At 40.8% G+C, this 21,379-nt stretch overlaps 1 protein-coding gene across 1 annotated transcript; it reads left to right on the top strand.

Annotated features, from left to right (window-relative positions):
• On the top strand, positions 568–1,367 carry LOC109236631 (BAHD acyltransferase At5g47980-like). Its single transcript, XM_019402827.1, has 2 exons — positions 568–905; positions 1,022–1,367. Exons 1-2 carry the CDS (start codon positions 568–570, stop codon positions 1,365–1,367), a joined length of 684 nt encoding a protein of 227 aa, XP_019258372.1.

Raw genomic sequence — 21,379 nt, 5'->3', positions numbered from 1 at the left:
GATTTATGTGATTCTCACAAAATCGCCAAATTGTGACATGAATAAAGTTAAATGCATTTAAAGGATTCATATGACCGATTTCGATATTTTAGGATTGTGATATTAATATTGTTGTTTTTGTTATATTGAATAAAATCTGAATAAAGCCTATATCTATTGACAAAACAATAATTATGTCTAAATCATGTTCCTAATCACGTGCGTTTCTGATTCTTTATTGTTGGCCAAGCACGTGCCTGCAGATCGTTGTATAGTGGGTGTGGCGACACTTGAAAGAAACGAAGACTTTTACCCACTTTATTTGAACCATATTGAATTGTGTGATTATCTTATCTTGAAACTAAAGCTGTTGGAAGGAGCATGATTTTATTTAGAGTTTAAGTTATACTATGTACTAATGTTAAAAATATATTGATAAACATTAATTGATAATATGATAAAAATAGTAACTAACCTACTATCCAAGGTTAAAATTTATTGATAGTGTAAAAAAAGTCATTACCCTCTCAATGTATATAACTTAGTTGTTAAATCCTTGTATTTAATTAATTATGTCCTTCAACAGGTATGGCTATTGGTGTATGTGCTTCTCACAAAATCGCCGACCGTGCCACGTTGTGCACCCTCATCAAAGCGTGGGCAGTCATTGCTCGAGCCAACCCTAGTAGTTCATGTGTGGACATTCCAGAATTTGTTGGTGCTTCAACATTTTTACCAGAACCTATTCCTCATGTTTCTCCCAACTGGTCTAATATAGTTGAATCATCCAAAGCCTTTGTTGGTAATCAACATGCAACTAAATTTTTTTCCTTTGATGCATCTACTATAGCGTCACTCAAGGCTAACGTCGTAAGCGACGACGCTGTGTCAAAGCCCACACGCGTCGAAGTCGTGTCCGCCGTGATGTGGAAGTGTTTCATGACAATATCAACAAAAACAGGAACATCGTCGCACTTGTTGTACAACGTCAATATACGAAAGCGGATGGTTGTGATTTATCCACCCTTGTTTCTTGTATTAGAAAAGGAATTTCAGAATTGAGTTCCAAATATGTGGATAAATCGAGACATGATGAGGCAATCTTGGCCATTATCCAAGACAACTTGGAACTAGGACTTGCATTTGTTGGAGGGGAGATAGAGTTATACATTAATAGTTGGTGTGGCTACAAATTTTATGATGTTGATTTTGGTTGGGACAAACCTTTATGGGTTAGTCCAATCGACCTGCCAGTCAAGAATTTTATTCTACTGATGGATTCAAGAGATAGCGGTGGAATAGATGTATGGGTGTATTTAAAGGAGAAAGACATGAAAGTTTTTGAGCAAGAGCTTATTGACCAGCTAGCAATTGGATCTGCCAAATAGTTGAAGAACATGTTGTCAAGGGTCGTTATGGGTGTATTTGGTAAGAAGGAATTCTATAAAAAAAAAAAAATTAAGTAATTTTATGATAACTAAAAAATAAAAACTATTTTTCTTGAAAAATATTTTCATTAAAAAGGAAAAAAATAACTTTCTTCGTTTGTGTATTTCTCTGTTAGTCAATTTGAAATAATTTCTAAATGTTAGAGACTGTTCGATAGTATAATAAAGTTTCTTCTGCAATAAAGATCAAAAATATTTTACATCTTACCAAACACACGTTATATCTACTTTGGTTTCTTTTGAGAAATGTGTTCCTTCCACAAGTATACAAGTGCAAGACTTTGGGATATGGACTAAATAAAGTTAGACGCACTTTGAGAATTCATATGTACAATTTCAATAGTTTGGACTTCGGGATTGTGACTAGTGGTGTACATAGGTCGGGTTTGTTCGGATTTTTCAATTATCAAACCAAACTAATTGTCTCGGATGTTTAAATTTATAACCCAAACCAAACCAACAAAAGTCGGGTTTTTCAATCACGATTTTTCTCGGGTTTTTCGGTTTTCTCGGGTTTTTCGGGTTTTTTCCCGACAAAATCTTCATAGCATAAAATTTATAATTTGTGCTCTAATATTTCTTAGGTCCTAGTAGAATAAAACTATATAAGATGTTACCCAATAAAATAATATAAAAATAATATGCGATGAGTCATAATTATACTAAAATACTCAACAAATCGCATAAGATAAATATATCTAATTAATAAGCCATAATAAAAATAAACATAATCTAAAAGTACAAAGTCATGTTAAAAATAAGTGCGACTAATAAGTACTAAGTATTAATTACATAACTAAATAATATTAAAAGTGAATTATGCATTTTCACTATCTAAATCAATGTGAGACTAAAAAAATAAATATCCAATACTATTGTCATTTCTAGTATTAAATTGAATTGTTTTTTTTAGCAGTAGTATTGATTTGATTTTGTTTTGGCTTTATTTGAGTTACTAACTTTTATGGGCTATAAAACATATTTGACCATTCAAAAGTTCTAAGTCCAAGCTTGAAATAATACATTAAAAGGGAGAACTATTAAAGAGTTTAAATTATATTTATAAATTATATTACAATAATTATTTTTATGTATAAAATATTTTTAAAACTTGTATACATGTAATGTCGGGTTGGTTTGGTTTTGGTTTGACTTTTTTTAGTTAAAACCAAACCAAAACAATAATGGTCGGGTTTTTTTTTCTAACACCAAACCAAATCAAATCAAACCATAGTCGGGTTTTTTTTTTCGGTTTGACTCGGATTATCGGTTTGGTGCGGTTTGTCGGTTTTCTTTGTTCACCCCTAATTGTGACACTATTGTTGTTGTTTTTATTGTATTTCAATAAAATCTAAATAAAGCATATATCTATTTGAGCTTTTAAATATGGATTCTCAAAAGGAAAGCCCATATCTATCTATGTCATATTAAATTATATTATAAGTGTAAAGACTTGTCATGACCCAAAACCGTCGTGATGGCGTCTATCGTGGAACTAGGCAAACCAGTATCAACCATTTCAATACAATAAAAGCATTGAAAAATGTACGGAATCAGTTAATATTTTAAGAAAAACCTTTCAAAAACATAAATAAATCAGCAACTTAATACAAATCTCTCCCAAAATCGGGGTGTCGCCTAGTACATGAGCATCTATATAGGGATACAGTCTACTACAATGTCTAAGGACTAAGAACTGAAATACAAGTAAAGATAAAGAAGGAGAGTCAAGGCCTGCCAACACCATGCAGCTACCTCGATAGTCTCCCGAGATCCTGACTCCTCAGTCAGCAGCGCCGTGACCGGAAGCATCTGGATCTGCACACGAGGTGCAGGGTGTAACGTGAGTACAACCAACTCACTAAGTAACAAATCCATCCTTTGGAATGAAAGTAGTGATGAAATCAACCGGCACAGTTCAATATAGAAATAACAGTGCAGAAACATAGGCATGCTTTCAAGTTTAATAAATAACTCAAAATAGTAAAATAGATTAAATTCGAATAATATGAAGAATATAACTCCTCTACATCTACATGCCAATGCACATGCTGTATGTGATGCACCATGCTGACAGCCTCATGTGCTCACACTCTCAAATGCTCAATCACTCAGTACTGTATATGGCCCATACGACCCAGGGAAGATCCACTCGGAATATATATATCACTGACCATCAGTCACCCAGTACTGAGTATGGCCAATCCAGCCCGTGGAGAAGATCCATCTCCAGGTATATAATTCTTCGGACAAGATCCATGTCGAGGGAAGATCTATCCCTCAATAATATCAACCGCGCTCACTGGGCTGTGTGCAGACTCCTGAGGGGCTCCTTCAGCCCAAGCGCTATCAGAAATCGGTATAACCGCTGCGTCGTGCAGCCCGATTCCATAAATATCACTCATAATCAGGCCCTCGGCCTCGCTCAGTCATCAATATCTCCAGTCTCTCTCATAGGCTCACAGTGTCATGAAACTAGCCCGAACATGATGATATGGTGTATCAATAAATAATAATAGAGGTTGAGATATGATATATAATGAATGAATATGACTGAGTACGAAATATAAATGAAATCAGTATGTCAACAACAAGAAACAACCACTATGGGTCCCAACAGTACCAGCATATAGCCTAAACAAGATCTCTAGCATGATTGACAACTCAATTACTTTATCACATGGTGAAAATACGGATATCAACAAGATAGGACCACTATACAGTGCCATGAAATTTACCTGGTCACAATTCTAACGGTGCACGCCCACACGCCCGTCACCTGGCATGTGCGTCACCTCAACACCAATCATATAACACATAATTTGGGGTTTCGAACCCTCAGAACCAAGTTTAGAAGTATTACTTACCTCAATCCGAGCAAAACTCTACTCCAACACGCCTTTGCCTTGCAAATCGCCCTCCAAATGACCCGAATCTAGCCACAAGCAGTACAATACAATCAATACGGGCTAAAGAAATCAATTCTACAAGAAATTACGAAGTTATAGCTCAAAATCCAAAATTGACTCAAACCCAGCCCTTGGGCCCACGTCTCCAAATTCGAAAAAAAGTCCCAAAATCCGACAGACCATTCAACCACGAGCCTAACCAAACCAAATTCACTCAAATCCGATAAGAAAATCCCATTCAATACCTCAAAAATCTAGCCCATGAACTCTTCCTCATTTCCCCCAATTTTCTACCCCAAATGTCACGAACCATATTCCATTATAGGTCGTAATGGCGCCCAACACCGTTGTTAGGCAAGCCAACACTGATCAACTAATGCGTTCCCAATGATTCTATTAAAAATTCCAACATTTAATTTAACTTATAATTAAAGCATTCGATAAATATCGGATTTTTATAACAACTGAAACGGAAACAACTAAAGAAAATCATAATTACAGGAATACAACCCCAAAAATCAAGTCTACTACTATGTGCCAAGATTTAGTGTCACATGTATGTGGGCAACTAGTAGAATATACAAAAGATGACTATCCTACTATCTGAAATAGAGTAGACAACTATAAGCAAAAGAGAAACTCCGGCATGCTGCTGAATGGCTAGAAAGGGGCAGCATGTAAGTCTCAGTCCGAATCAAGTATGCGCGCCTGGTGGATAACTAGATGCGCCTGCCTCAGATCCTGTACAATTAAGTGCAGAAGCATATTATGAGTACATAAATAATATGTACCTAGTAAGTAGTGACGAGGGGTCGACTTGACACTTACTAGGGCCAACAATAATATAATTAAAGTGTTATGCTAAGAAGGGATATCATAAAAAAAATACCGACAGTAAATATCAGGAAGTGACAAGTTCTTCTTTCATAAATATAATGTCAATTTCAGTCATATCATTTAACAATTCATATTCAAGGCATTAAAGCAATACAAATCATTGAAAGTTCCAAATAAATAGCATGCACAAGTTATGCCGAGGTCGTACCGCCCGATCCAACATAATAATAAAATATGCACTGTCGGAGGGTCGAATGGCGCGAACCATAGATGCATCAATTTACCCCGCTCGCAAATCATTCATGCGACGCGGTCAAATATAAATTTAATCATTTAAATGAAATTCTTTCTTCAATATTTTTCTTTAAGAAAAAGGCAATTCAACTTGAAGCTTTAAATCCTTAGAAATTCTCCACTTAATTCCAATTATTACAAATAGCAAGTATCATCGAATACGGTGTTCACAAAGCATGGTGTAAACCTAAACTACCTGGACATAATAGGAATATTAGCTACGTACGGTCTCTCGTCACTTCGTGTGTACGTAGCCCTCCCCCCCCCCCCCGAATTACTCATATTTATAATCAAATTCACCTATGGGGAAATTTTCCTCTTACAAGGTTAGAAAGGAGACTTACCTCATCTCAATCCTACTTCCAAATTCAAGAACGCACCCAAATCTCCAAACTTGACGCCGAACGACTCAAAACTAGTCAAATATTACATAAACTAATCAATCTATGCTCAAAAGTTCACAATTCCCCCATTTAAGTGATTACCCAACCTAAATTGCAAGATTCATAAAATTCACCCCCGGGCCCACATGCTCGGATTCCGAAAATTTTTAAAGGAAGTTGTTACCCATAACCTAAGGAACATCAATATATGATTTCTACTAAATTCCATAACAAATTTCATGGTTAAATCTCATTTTTAGCGAAACCCTAAGTTTTCACCTAAACCCATAATTTCCACTAATTTACATGTTTATTTAACTCACATTGTGTGGAAATTACTTATCTCTAAGTCCTAAGTGAAATCCCCTCTCTAAGAGCTCCAAAATCGCACCATAATCGAAGAAAATGAGCTAAAAATGGCCTAAGCCCCGTTTTTACAAGTCACTGCCCAGATCAGCCTTCTTCGCGATCGCAGAAGAGGCATCGCGATTGCGAAGGCAACGGTCCAGGCCCAGGGAAGAGTACTCTACGCGAATGCAACAAGAGCCTCCCAAACGCGGAAGCTCACATAGCCTACCCTACGCAAACGCGAGGGTTACTATACGAACACGAAGAGTCAACAGTGGCCACAGTTCATCCTTCTCTACGTGAGCGTGAGCCAGGCCACGCGAACGCGAAGGCTAGAGGACCCATACCCTCATGCACGTGAATGGCAAAAGCTTCCCGGACACAGCAACCCAAATCCTTCATCGCAAACGCGAGGTGCGATCGCGTTCGTGAAGAAGGAAACTAGAAGCAGCAAATCTAGTGTGTTTCATCTCAACTCCGGGTGGTCCGAAATGCACCCGAGCCCCTCAGGACCTCGTTCAACAACTCCAACAAGTCTATAAACATAATAAGGACTTGCTCAAACTCTCAAAACGCCTTAAATAACAACAAAACCAAGAATCACACCCCAAAACCAAATTGAATCTAACTTTGAACTTCAAGTTTCTAAATCGCTCCGAACGCGTCGAATCATGCTTAGACTACTCGGATTGACACCAAATTTTGTGTGCAAGTCTTAAATGACATTATGAAACTACTCCTAATCTTGAAATTTTGTTCGGATCTCGATATCACAAAAATACGCTCCAAACTAAATTTAAAGAACTTCTAAAAACCTTCAAGAACCAATTTTCACTATTAGGCGCCAAAACGCTCCTGGTTCACCCAAAACCCGATCCGAGCATACGCCCAAGTCCAAAATCATCATACTAACCTGTTAGAACCTTTAAATCCTAATTCCGAGATCGTTTACTCAAAAATGTTGACCGAAGTCAAACTTGGCCTTTTAAGACAACCTTAAGGAACCAAGTGTTCCGATTTCAACCCAATCTCTTCCAAATCCCAAACCAACCATCCCCGCAAGTCATAAATCAGTAAAAGCAAGTACGAGAAGTCTTATTTAGGGGAACAGGGTTCTAGAAAGCAAAACGACCAGTCGGGTTGTTACATTCTCCACCTCTTAAACAGACGTTTGTCCTCGAACGGGTTTCGATTCATACCTCAGTGTTGAATAAGTGTGGGTTTCTGCTCGGCATGTCCTCCTCGGACTTCTAGGTCTCCTCCTTGACTGGTTGGCCCTTCCACTGAACCTTTACTGCCGAAATCCTCTTGGATCTCAACTGGCGATCCTGTCTATCAACAATAGCAATTGGCTCCTCCTCATAACCCAAGCTCTCATCTAGCTGAATAGTGCTGAAGTCTAACACATATGACAAGTCGGTGTGGTACCTCCGGAGCACAGACACGTGAAAAACCGGATGAACTCCTGATAAGCTGGGAGGTAAAGCAAGCTCATAAGCAACCTCCCCAACTCGCCTCAACACCTCAAATGCGCCTATAAACCTGGGGCTCAACTTGCCCTTCTTCCCGAACCTCATAATACCCTTCATCGGCGAGACTTTCAAGAGAACCTTCTCGCCAACCATAAATGATACATCCCACGCCTTCTGGTCCGCGTAGCTCTTCTGTCTGGACTGTGCTGTGCGAAGTCGCTCCTGGATTAACTTCACCTTTTCTAAGGTATCTTTCACCAAATCTGTACCATATAACCTAGCCTCGCCAGGCTCAAACCACCCGATGAGAGAACGGCATCGCCGACCATACAAGGCCTCAAATAGAGCCATCTCGATGCTGGACTGATAATTATTGTTGTAAGCAAACTTGGCCAAAGGCAAGAACTGATCCCACTGCCCTCCAAAGTCAATCACGTATGCCCTAAGCATGTCCTCCAGGATCTGAATTGTCCGCTCCGGCTGCCTGTCGGTCTGTGGATGAAATGCTGTGCCGAGCTCTATGCGGGTCCCCAACTCACTCTGTATGGCTCTCCAGAAATGGGAAGTGAACTGACGGCCTCTATCTGATATTATGGAAACAGGCACACTGTGCAACCGAACTATCTCCCGAATGTAAATTTGGGCAACTTCACTGAAGTATAGGTAGTCACAACTGGAATGAAGTGTGCCGAATTGGTCAACCTGTCGATAATGACCCAAACTACATCAAACTTCCGCAAGGTCCGAGGCAATCCAACTACAAAGTCCATAGTGATGCGCTCCCATTTCCACTCAGGTATAGTCATCTGTTGAAGTAGGCCATGTGGCCTCTAGTGTGCTCATACTTGACCTGCTGGCAATTTAGGCATCTAGCTACATACTCCACTATGTCTTTCTTCATTGGCCGCCACTAATAATCTTGTCTCAGGTCACGATACATCTTTGTAGCACCTGGATGAATAGAATACCGTGAACTGTGTGCCTCCTCTAGAATCCTCTCCCTCAAGCCATCGACATTAGGAACACATAGACGAAACTGGAGTCGCTGAACACCATCCTTGCCAATAGAAACCTCCTTGGCACTACCATGTAGTACCGTCTCTCTGAGAACTACCAAATGCGGATCATCAAACTGCCGAGCCTTGATCTGTCCCAATAGTGAAGATTGGGCAACAACACATGCAAGAACTCGGCTGGGCTCGGAAATATCCAACCTCACAAGCCTGTTAGCCAATGACTGAATGTCCAAAGCTAGTGGCCTCTCCTCTGCTGAAATGAATGCCAAGCTACCCATACTCTCTGCCTTCTTGCTTAAGGCATCCGCGACTACATTTGCCTTGCCTGGATGATAAAGAATGGTGATGTCATAATCCTTCAGTAACTCAAGCCATCTACGCTGCCTTAAATTGAGATCCTTATGCTTGAACAAATGCTGTAAGCTACGATGATCAGTATAAACCTCATATGACACCCCATACAGATAATGCCTCCATATCTTAAGAGCATGAACAATCACGGCTAACTCTAGATCTCGCACAGGTTAATTCTTCTTATGAATCTTTAACTGACGTGAAGCATATGCAATAACTCGCCCCTCCTGCATCAATACACAACCCAAACCAACGCGTGAAGCGTCGCAATACACAGTATACCTCCTCGAACTGAAAGGCAACACTAGAACTGGTGTTGTAGTCAAAGCTGTCTTGAGCTTCTGAAAGCTTGCCTCACAATCATCGGACCAACGGAAAGGAGCACCCTTCTAGGTCAATCTAGTCAAAGGTGCTGCAATGGATGAAAAGCCCTACACAAACCGGCGATAACTGCTAGCCCCAGGAAACTCCTGATCTCAGTCATCGAAGTGAAACGTGGCAAACTCTGAACTGCCTCAATATTCTTGGGATCCGCCTTAATACCCTCTCCTGATACAACATGCCCCAAGAACGCTACTGACTCTAGCCAAAACTCACACTTGGAGAACTTAGCATATAGCTTCTGCTCTCGCAATGTCTGAAGCACCACTCTCAAATGCTGCTCGTGCTCCCCCAGGCTACGTGAGTAGATCAAAATGTCATCAACGAAAACAATGATGAACGAATCAATATAAGGCCTGAACACCCTGTTCATCAAATCCATAAATGCCGCCGGGCCGTTAGTCAAGCCGAAGGACATCACTAGAAACTCATAATGGCCATATCTAGTACGGAAAGCAGTCGTCGGAACATCTGAGTCCCGAATCTTCAACTGATGGTACCCCGATCTCAAATCGATCTTAGAAAACACCCTAGCACCCTGTAACTGGTCAAACAAATCATCAATACGTGGCAACGGGTACTTGTTCTTAATGGTGACCTTGTTCAACTAGCGGTAATCAATGCACATCCGCATAGTCCCATTTTTCTTCTTCACAAATAACACTGGTGCACCCAAAGGTTATACACTTGGTCTCACAAACCCCTTTGCTAAAAATTCCTCAAGCTGCTCCTTCAACTCTTTCAACTCCTTCGGAGCCATACGGTACAAGGAATAGATATAGGCTGAGTGCCTGGAGCCAAATCAATACAAAAATCAATATCACGATCTGGTGGCATGCCTAGAAGGTCAGAAGGGGAACACATCGACAAACTCCCGGACTACTGGAACTGAATCAATCATCGGGGACTGTGTGGTGGTATCCCAAACATAAGCTAGATAAGCCAAACAACCCTTCTCGACCATATGTCGAGCCTTCAGAAAAGAGATAACCCGACTAGATGTACTAACGGAAGAACCCTTCCACTTGAACCTCGGCAACTATGGCATCGCTAAAGTAATAGTCTTGGCATGATATGGGGATAACCTGTCCATGCCCAAGATGATCTCAAAGTCGATCATATCAAGAAACAGAAGGTCCGCTCTAGTCTCGTAACCATAGAACGTAACCACACAAGACCGGCAGATCCGACCCGAAACCATAGAATCGCCCACAGGAGTGGACACAAAAACATGAGTACCCAAGTACTCACGAGGAATATCTAGGAAATGAGCAAACAGAGATGACACATATGAATAGGTAGACCCTGGATCAAATAATACCGAAGCATCCCTACCGCAGACAGAAATAAAACATGTGATCACGACATCTGAAGCCACCGCATCTGGTCTGGCTGGTAAAGCATAGTATCTAGCTGGAGCCCCAACTGGCTAGCCTCCACCTGACTGAGTAATAGCTAGATGAACTCCCTCTACTTGGCCTCCAACTCTAGGACGGCCCCTACCAGCCTGTCCTCCGCCTATGGGCAGCCGGACAGTCGGTGCTGTAATCATGGGCTGCTGGCCCAGCTGCACTGGCTTGCCCCGAAGTCTGGGGCAGGTCCTCTTCATGTGACCCAGATCTCTACACTCGTAACATCCTCTCGGTACCATGGACTGCTGCACCGAAGTCTGACCCTGATGTCCTGAATACCCACTAGAAGAACCCTGAATGGCTAGTGGGCGGTATGAACTCTCTGGCACGGCACTGGAAGAACCCCGATGAACTGGTGGCGATAAGAACTTTCTGGTATGGCGCTGAAGTGGGGTTACGCCGGAGCACCCCAAGGAGGCGGTGGTGTTGATACCCAATTTTTCCCTATAATATTTTTCAAATGCATATATACCTTCAAAACTACGCATTAACACCAACAGATATTTTTCCATATTTCTATATTTTTAAATTAATTTATCCTAGTATTTTATTTATATAAATAATTACAAGTTGCATCACAAAGGAATTTATAACAATCTCACGGTTTAATTTTTCTATTTATATTCATATTGAGCTCAAATTATTTCGCAAATAGCCACATCTATATTTTTGGGTTACAATCGCAATAACTTTGCAATTATAGCCCATGCATGCATTATTGCATTATTTTACCAGAAAATAGCTCATTGTATTTTTAAAATATTGAGTAATTATTTTAAAGCATCTCCATGCATGAATTTTTTTTTTTTTATAATCAGTTAATTATTTTATAAAATATATTTTATCAATTATTTGGGTATTTAACAAATAACCCTTTTTATTTCAGACCTAACCATTTTTACAAGCCCAAAACCCCTTTTAATATTAACCCAAAAAGCCAGCCCAAACCCATTAGGCCCAATCTGCCTACCCGACCTAATAACCCCTTTTCAATCGTGGCCGTTGATCTTTTAGATCAACGGTCCACGTTCACCCTTACCTTAATTAACCCTTAACCTAAAAGATCAACGGTCCACGTTCACCCTTACCTTAATTAACCCCTAACCTACCGCAAACCCTTTTCATTCTCTCAAAACCCTCCGTCATCATCTCCCCTCATCTCTCAACTCTCTCTCAACCTAACCCTAACCCTAATCGCCGTCACCGGCATAAACCTCCCTCCTATGGTGCTTCTATGTCTTCTCCGACCACCCCTGGCTTCCTACACTCCATGGCTCTTCGACTTCATGAGTCCTTGAGAATATCTCAAGAAACTCCAATTGGTTCTGGTTTGAAACTTTGTTTACTGGTCCGTCTCAGGTCATTTTTTCGTTCGTAAGTAAGGATCTCTCCTTGTTTTATTACGAATCTATGGGTTCTTGACCTATTCTCTTCACCCCTGCTATTATTCCAAAAACCCTAGTTCGATACTGTCGATTTTTCTCAGATCTTTATAGATCTGAAGTGAATCGAATGTTATTAAGTGTTTTCCTTCAAAAAATCTCTTGTTTTAATTGATTATTTTGATTTTTAATCACTCTTTCTAAACTAGGGTTCATCTCAAACTTTTCTTCAACGATTTTTCTAAGTTCTCAGTGTTTAGTTAATTGTTTCTTCATAATTTTAACTGATTTTCGCATGAATGTTCAAACCCTAGTTGATTATGTGCGATATACTGGTTTCTTCTATTTTGTTTTGATACTCTGTTATTTCTGTTATACCAGTCGTATTAGTTTACTCCATTTTTGGGCTTAAATGTTTTCCTTGTTAAAATCCAATATTTCTTTGGGATTTTCCCCTAATTAATCTCTATTTATGGTTCGAACCTGTTTTTTCTTGCTGAATTCTGTATTTCTATGAAGCTTTAATTATTTTCTATTTATGGAATCTGAGTAATTCTTTCCCAAAAATCAGCATTCTTTTGAAGGTTTTACTGATTATTTCCTATCATTTTGCCCTGTTAAAACCTGTGTGCACAGATCTTATTTGTGACTTTAATTGATCACACTTGCCTTAATAAGTTATCCGTATGGTTTTGTGATTCTTACTGATTCCCTATTTGGTATGATTTGGACTCCTTACCCTAGTTAACCCCCTTTGCTGTGACCGTTAAGTGATTACCCTAATTAAGGGGTCTATTCCGGACTCCCTTACTTGAATTGATTCGGCGATTATTTGATTGTCGCCTAATTGACTAACTTCTAATTCTCTTTACCTTATTTGCTCTACTCCCTAAGTGTTATATATACACTCTTGTTCTACCTCTCAAGGACACGATCAGTAGTCAAAAATACACACACACACACACACACTCAAACTTTCTCTCATCTCTCTTTCTGCTACTTGTGCTCATTGCTCGTCTAACCGGCTGAAAGCCAAGGCTAGACTGTGGAACTCTATCTGCTTTACTTTCTGCACATCGCTTCCTTAACTGGTATGTTCTTATTTTAATATCATTCTGAAATTCAAGTCTATGTGCTCCATGGTTGTTAAATCCATGCCTATTTCCGCACTAGTTTAACTGATTATGTACTTAGTTGTTCTTCCTATTTACTGCTTTGATCTGTATGCTTAAGTTTTAAACCCCTCTTGTTTAGTGTTTTAATCAGAATTTCTAGGTTTTAATCTCCTTGTTTGTTATTTTAGCTTGCATGTTTACTTGAGCTCTTGTCTGTTTCCTTCAACTAGCATGCTCATTTTAAGTAGTTCAGGCTCCTAATTTATCTTATTAACCACAATTGGTATGACTAATTCTGTATGGTAGACCCTTGTCCTCAATATGGATATTCCTGCATTTTGTCTCTATGATCTAATGTCTATTATCACTTTAGCTTTAAGTATAATTTCCTTGTTAATACTCTACATCAGTAGTTTGTATTCTAATGCTATGAATTTGGTCACTAGTTGTCAATCAATCCCTGCTTATTCTGTGTACTTGTTGATCAATATGCTTCCCCTCTTATCCATGTTCATGTTTTTTTATTTAAGCTCCTTATGTCCCCAAACCACCTGATCCCTGTTTGTAAACTTGTTTGTCTTCACTTATAATTAAGTAATAAATGGCTTTGAATCTGGGCACTCTAAGTTTTTTTGTGATTGTGTGGTTGTTTGTTTGATCTTTGTTCTTCTCAGAATTGCTTCCAAAATTGTTTTCACTCTTAACATTTTTTTTTTCTTAAAACAGTTTCCATTCCAAAAATACCTTTTCACTCCTAAATTTTTTACCTCTATATCGTTTTTACTATGTTCTTCCAACTACGTCAAGCACTCTCACTTCTACTCTTAGATTATTTAAGTTCAGCCCCTCCAATGTGTGCACTGCCTAGGAATCCATGATATTCCTCCGAACTCTGGCACATTGGGGCTGGCACTTCCACACTGCACATAACTACTTCTCTATTTATAAGGATCTTGTCTAGCCTTTGGGAACTTTGACGCACCAGAATACCTCATTGGATACTATGGACTATGACATCTTGGACTGTTTTGAAGGCCTGGTATTTCCAGGTTCACTTTGGGCCTATCTAAGGCTCCCTATAGCACAACTTGTATTTATTATGTAATTTATTTATTTATGGTCTGTAATGATAATCTTTGTAAACAGATATTGGGGAAATTAGTAAAAGGGAGGGATTCTTATATGGTTTTTGTGGGGAAACCGGGTAGAAATCATGCCTTTAGGTCTATATTATGTTTACTAGCATTAGAAATCATGCTTTAGGTTTATACTATGTTTACCTGCATTAGAAAGCATGCTTTAGGTTTATTCTGCATTAGAAACCATGCTTTTAGGATCACTTGGCATACTGGACAACATGTTATAGGCACACTACCTCATTTGTTATGAAATTCTGTTTTTGCATAATCATGATCATCTAGAAATCCTGTTATTAAGTTACTGCTACAATTTTGCCTAATGAAAACGTCCATTCTTTCTGTGCATTAAAGACCCTGCCTTAAGACTGTATTTGTATTCGCTTTAAACCATGTCTACATCGCCTAAATCAATAACTATCTTGTCTATAAAAATGTTTAAAAACAATCCCAACACTTAGATGTCATAGAGATATGTGTGTATAAACCAGTTCTGTAATGTAATATTCAGCACCTGGACCAGCATGCCTATAGGACTTAATAAATTCAAACTATTTTAAACTGATTCCCAGAATTCTGATTGCATTTAGACAACATGTTTATAGGGTATTACAGATCCACGCCTAGGCAAGCCTATAGGTAATTAAGGTCTAACAAAAACTGTGAAACTATGCTTTGCTTATTTATGACTGCCAAGATTCAACAGGTTCTAAAATCAGTAGGCAAACTGATTAGGTCTTTATCGCTTCGCCTTAACACAATGCTGCATATTCTTTGCTTGTCATGCTCATCTAGATATCCTGTTCTAAGACCTTTCTGAAATATCTTAAATCTGCTGTTTGAGACGTGCAAATTGTCTGTTTATTTGTGGTGGTAAACATGAACCCCCTTAATTGTTTCTTACTTGACAGTCCTGTTTGTTCTTTGTTGTCGCTTAGATTTTCCCTTTTAAACACCTTAGGAGAGTCTAGAACTGCCTAAAATTAGAGGTCCTAAACGCCTCCGGGACCACAAGGAAGGGACGGGTAATGCACGTATAGAGTTCGTCTAATTAAAATCGCTTATATAACCACTAAGGGGAGGGTAATTGGGTAGTAAAAGGATATGATGACCTGTGCGCTAATACCACGTGTAGCCCCTCTAGTTGAGGAAGGATTACCGGTATTGTTCAGATGTGATCCTATAGGCTAACAAACCTAGGTCTTCCCTCATCTTATTTACATATGTGTGCTTAGACTGCTTATCTGTTAAATTTCCTTTATCTTATTTGTGTGCTTAGACTGCCTATCTGTTAAATGACTAATTCACAAAATGAGTTTGGCTGGGACCCACCATTATGGACCTCGAGGGGTGCCTAACACCTTTCCCTCAAGGTAATTTCAAGCCCTTACCCAATCTTTGGTAACGCAAACCGGTTTTATGAGTTACTTGCAATAGGTGCCCTGACACACCTTAAATCCGTTAGGTGGCGACTCTTCAACTTCTGTACCCCTTTCCCAAAAGGAAACGAGTTGTCCCAAATGAATGTCGAAACCCTGACTTCCGCTGCGAAGATGCAAAAACGGGGCGCGACAGCATGGCGACTCCGCTGGGGATTTTTAGGCTTTTACCATAACAATTTTGCTTTGTGAATTAGTCCAAATGTTGCTTTTCTTTGTTAATACTTGCACCCTTTCCTTCTCCCTTTATGTTAATTTAACTGTTTATTTTCAAGTATTTATTTCTTCAACACGAAACTGACTTGTTTCTTTGTTTCCTGTCTTAAACGTCTTTCAATTATAAATGTTGTATTTATCGCTTTTCTAACGTGCAAATACGTGACAACATGTTATTTTACTGCTGCATAAATCATGCTCGACATCATACTCCACTCGTGTATAATCAATCCTATAGCAACGCTTGATGAGCGCACTCACCCTTAAATTCGGAAAGGCTTATTTGCGGTAAAACTGGTCGATTAGCGGAGCAATCGACGGTTCCGTGCCTTTCCCCCTCAAGTTGTCCGCTTGAGGGTACCAGTCTAGACCCCCATAGTAACCTTACTCTTAATTGTGCATGCATCATGGTCAAACCTAGCTGGGTTAATATGTTGTCCACGTAATAACCCTTTAAGACATGCCATATCCAAAGTCCACCGGGGTTTCCATAATCCCAACGGACGCAACCACGTTTCGTGCATTAGTTTGGAGAACTAAATTCCAATATGCTAATCATGAATGTATAATAGTTGAATCAGGTGGGGGGAAAAGGGCCTAACCATTTTGTTTTGCAGAAAATGAGGCACGAGGTCCCCATATTCGGCATGGTCAGCAACATACCCCTATTAGTACTAGACTGGTGGGAGGATCTTTCCTCAAGTGACAAGAAACACGTGAGAAAATACTTGGGTAATTTACCTTCCCTGCTAGACATCTAGCCAAACAACATGCTAATCGAAGCTGTAACTCTATTTTCGGACAGTGAGAGGTCCGTGTTCTATTTTGGGGATATAGAAATGATAGCACTCCTGGAAGAAATCGAGGGATTTGCTGGACTGACTTGAGACAGCCCTGGGTTATTAGTACCGGAGAACCGCACTGGTAAAGGGTTCCTAAAAATGATGGGTTTAAAGAAAAATGCTGACTTGGAGTGCTTGAAAAAGTCTTACACACCCTTCGAATACCTGTATGAAAGATACGGTCATAGCAAGTCTTACCGTACATTCCATGACGAGTTTTCTATCACTTCTCTGGGTCACATCCACCGCCGAGTGTTCGTATTCATTGTATGTTTCTTGGGTCTGATAGTGTTCCCAATGAAAAGGGAAAGAATCCACACTAGACTAGCCATGGTCGCCAAGACTTTAATGGAGGGAATTGAGGGACAGACATACACTATAGTCCCTATGATCATAGCCGACATCTACAGGGCTCTGGACCGCTGTCAGAAAGGGTTCAAGCACTTCGAGGGTTGCAATTTACTACTACAGTTGTGGTTATTGGAGCATCTTCAAAAGGGTCAGTACCGTCAAGAATTTCCGCGAAGGGCTTGGAACGATCATATTGGCTTCCATCACCCTAAGCGGATGACTTACATTCCGGACAGGTTTGCTCAATCAGAAAGTGCCAAAGAGTGGGTAAAGCTCTTTGACAATCTAACCGAGGAGCAAGTACAGTGGATGTTTGAATGGTTCCCAACTGACGAGTTCGTCATTAGGTCCAGAGACGCTACTCACTTAGTATTGATTGGGTTGAGAGGGATACACCCTTATGTTCCTATCCGGGTTATGAGGCAAGCAGGCAGGAAGTAGGTCGTACCAAGGATTGCAAAGATGAGCCACTTCAGAGCAGACTTTCAAGACGACGACATCCCTTACAGGTGCCAAGCTCAGCATATGTTGCACTGCAAGATCATTGTGAAGAAGAACACCATTGAGCCAGACAGGTGTCATGCTGGGTGTGCAACTTTCTACCCAGCATGGTTAGAAGACAACCTAGATGGGATAGTGAAGCCAGGAGACAAAGATGCCGAGGCCCAAGTCAAATACAACAGACTACGCAAGAGGGTTCATGACTTCGAGAATGAGCATCGGGAAATACATGAGAGAAATATGAGGCTGATCAAAGAATGGAAGGAAATTGCTATCACCTCCAACAGAAGGTTGGAAAATCTGGAGCGAGGCTTGGCGGAGCTAGAAGGTAAAATAATAAAGAGGATCGACAATTGCCAGAATGCTGAAGGAACCACGGGAGGACATCTTGCTAAAGCCTATCTGGTGCTGGGTCTGCGAGAGCTGGGGAACCTGGTTGATGGAGTTAGAAAGATCAAGTCTAGGGAAGGTCCATCTGGGACCAAGTAGGCTAGATTTATTTGCTTTCCTAAATGTAATAAGGCCAAGTGCCAGTAGTGACTTACCTTTATTATCTTAGTGTCGTTTTGGGATTCGTCTATTTTTATATTAATGAAATGAGGCATTTATTGGCATCTAAGTTCTCCAAATCAACTTGCCGCTAGGCCTACCTCGAGCACAACGAGGCTCCCAAATTAGGACGCGAATTACATCTTTCAGCAATATATGTTTAAATACTGCAAGTACTCTTTTCAGAATTATTACCGACTTGGCTACCTTTTGTTTTTCTTTCTTTATTTTGATTATTCCAATTCCCCAAAAGTTGGTTCGTTCATACTGGCATCATCAGCTTATCACACAAGATCCAGGGGCCCTCCACCTTCTCCACCTCCTAGTCCACCAAAAGGCAAGGGAAAAGCAAAAATGGAAGATTTGAACAGCACCAGAAAGGAAAACAACACACAGGTTGAACATGCAGAAACTTCTGATGGTCGGGATACTCTGGCCCCAAATGATGCAGTTTCACGGCTCGAACAGAAAATACTGGAACTCCAGGGTGAGATTGACCATGTCCAGAATGTGGCAAACCTATCCTTCTCACTTAGCCTCCCAGACATCAGTCATCCAAACACTCAGAACCCGCACCACCTCAAAACATACCCAACAAGCGCCCACAAAATCCTCCCGTACCTCACCATTATACAACTCCACCACAAAATCAAACTATCCCACCACAGTACCAGCAAAAAACCTACCACACTCCACAAAATACTCCACCAGTCATTCCTGAACTCCAGAATTCCACCAATGATCACCACTATACTCAAACTCTAGGTCACCGAAACAACCCTATATATGTGGAGACCCTACCTCACTCCACACAACCCATCTCCTATACACCGGAATTTATTGAGAAGGACATGCTCATTAAGAACCTAGCCGAGGAGCTCAAGAAGTTGACCAGCCGAGTTCAAGGCGTAGAAGGAGGCAAGGGGATAGAAGGTCTGAACAATGAAGACCTATGCATACAGCCGGATGTAGAACTGCCAGAGGGCTACAAACCTCCAAAGTTCGAGATGTTTGACGGTACAGGTGATTCTAGGGTTCATCTAAGGACCTATAGTGACAAGCTTGTCGGGGTCAGAAAAGATGAAAAGATCCAGATGAAGCTTTTTATGAGCAATCTTACGGGAGATGCCGTGTCCTAGTACATTAGCCAGGATCCTAAGAAATGGTCCAACTGGGTGAGTATGGCGTCTGATTTCATGGACCGATTCAGGTTCAACATAGAGAATGCACCAGATGTCTTCTACATTCAGAACCTCAAGAAGAAGCCTACCGAGACTTTCGGCGAGTACGCTACTCGTTGGAGGTCAGAAGCGGCCAAAGTCAGGCCAGCATTGGACGAGGAACAGATGAACAAGTTCTTTGTCAGAGCACAAGATCCGCAATACTATGAAAAATTGATGGTTATTGAAAATAATAAGTTCTCTGATTTCATCAAACTTGGTGAAAGGATCGAAGAAGGCATCAAGAGCGGGATGGTAACAAACTTTGAGGCGTTGCAGGCCACTAATAAAGCATTGCAGTCAGGGGGTATATCTAAGAAGAAGGACGTGGGAGCAGTAATGGTCGCCCAAGTACCCAAAACTCCATTCATATATCGAACCTCCCCACCCACATATCAAGCACCTCCACCTACATATCAACCCTCATCCCCCAGATATTCCCAACCAGCCACTGCCTATCACACCTATAATTCCCAACCATCTCATTTTCAGTCACCTCCAACTCGTCAAAACTACACAAGACCGCGACCTAATTTTGACCGTTGACCACCCAAACAATACACTGCCATTGCTGAACCCATCGACCAGCTATATGAAAGGTTGAAGGATGCTGGTTACATCACTCCCATCCTTGTTGTGGCCACGGAGAACTCATCCCAATGGGTTAACCTAAATAAGACCTGTGCATACTATTCGGGCGTGAAAGGGCACACCATCGACGAGTGTCGCACATTGAAGGACAAAATCCAGGCTTTGATTGACAACAAGGTCATCCAGGCAAATGAGGCTACACCCAATGTCTACAACAAACCCCTCCCAGATCACAGGGGTGAACGTGTCAATGTGATAGAGATCGATGAAGAATGGGATCCGGAGGGATCAATCGGACTTATCAAAGAGGGTGACGACCCCAAGAAGCCCGTAGTCACACTCAATCCCATTATAGTGCAGATACAGCTGCCAGTGGAGGTCCAGGTAACAACATCAGTCCTATTTGAAGTTGAGGTAGCACCCCCTGCAGTTGCACCTATTCCATTTGAGGTGAAAGTAGCCACACCATTTACAGTGACAGTATCAACCACACCGCCTTTCAGCACCAAGTCTGTACCATGGGATTATGTGGCTGAAGCTAGAAGAAAAGGAAAAAACCAAAATGGGAGAATCTGGTGCTGCACAAGGGATGACTAGGACTGGAAGGGTCTATACACCTGCGCATTTGGGAGAGTCCAGTAAACAGGCCTCTAACAGACCTCCTGTTATTGAAACAGGTCCAGATGACCTCTAGAGGAAAGTACAAGCAAGGGAGTATTCAGTCATCAATCATCTGAACAAGACTCCTACTCAAATATCTATCCTGTCGCTGCTACAGAATTCAGAAGCGCACAAGAATGCTCTGATGAAAGTATTGAAAGAAGCATATGTGCCCAATGACATCACAAGCGGATAAATGGCTAACATGGTGGGACAGGTACTGGAAAGTCACAAAATCACTTTCCACGAGGATGAGTTGCCACCTAAGGGTTTGAGTCACAATAAGGCATCGCATATCACAGTGCAATGCGAAGACTACTTCATTACCAGCGTCCTGATCGATGGAGGATCCAGCCTCAATATTTGCCCATTGACAACACTGAAGAGGTTGGGCAAAGGCCTATACGAGATACGAGAAGGGACCATGAACGTGAAGGCATTTGATGGGTCTCAGAGAGCTACCATCGGGGAAATTAATCTCTGTTTGCAGATGGGGCCTACGTGGTTTGATGTCGAGTTTCAGGTGCTGGACATATCTGCATCC

The sequence above is a fragment of the Nicotiana attenuata genome, chromosome 1 (assembly GCF_001879085.1).
Source record: "Nicotiana attenuata strain UT chromosome 1, NIATTr2, whole genome shotgun sequence".
NCBI classification, from domain to species: domain Eukaryota; kingdom Viridiplantae; phylum Streptophyta; class Magnoliopsida; order Solanales; family Solanaceae; genus Nicotiana; species Nicotiana attenuata.
The sequence above is the reverse complement of the archived record's forward strand: the minus strand, read 5'-3'. Positions and strand labels throughout refer to the sequence as shown.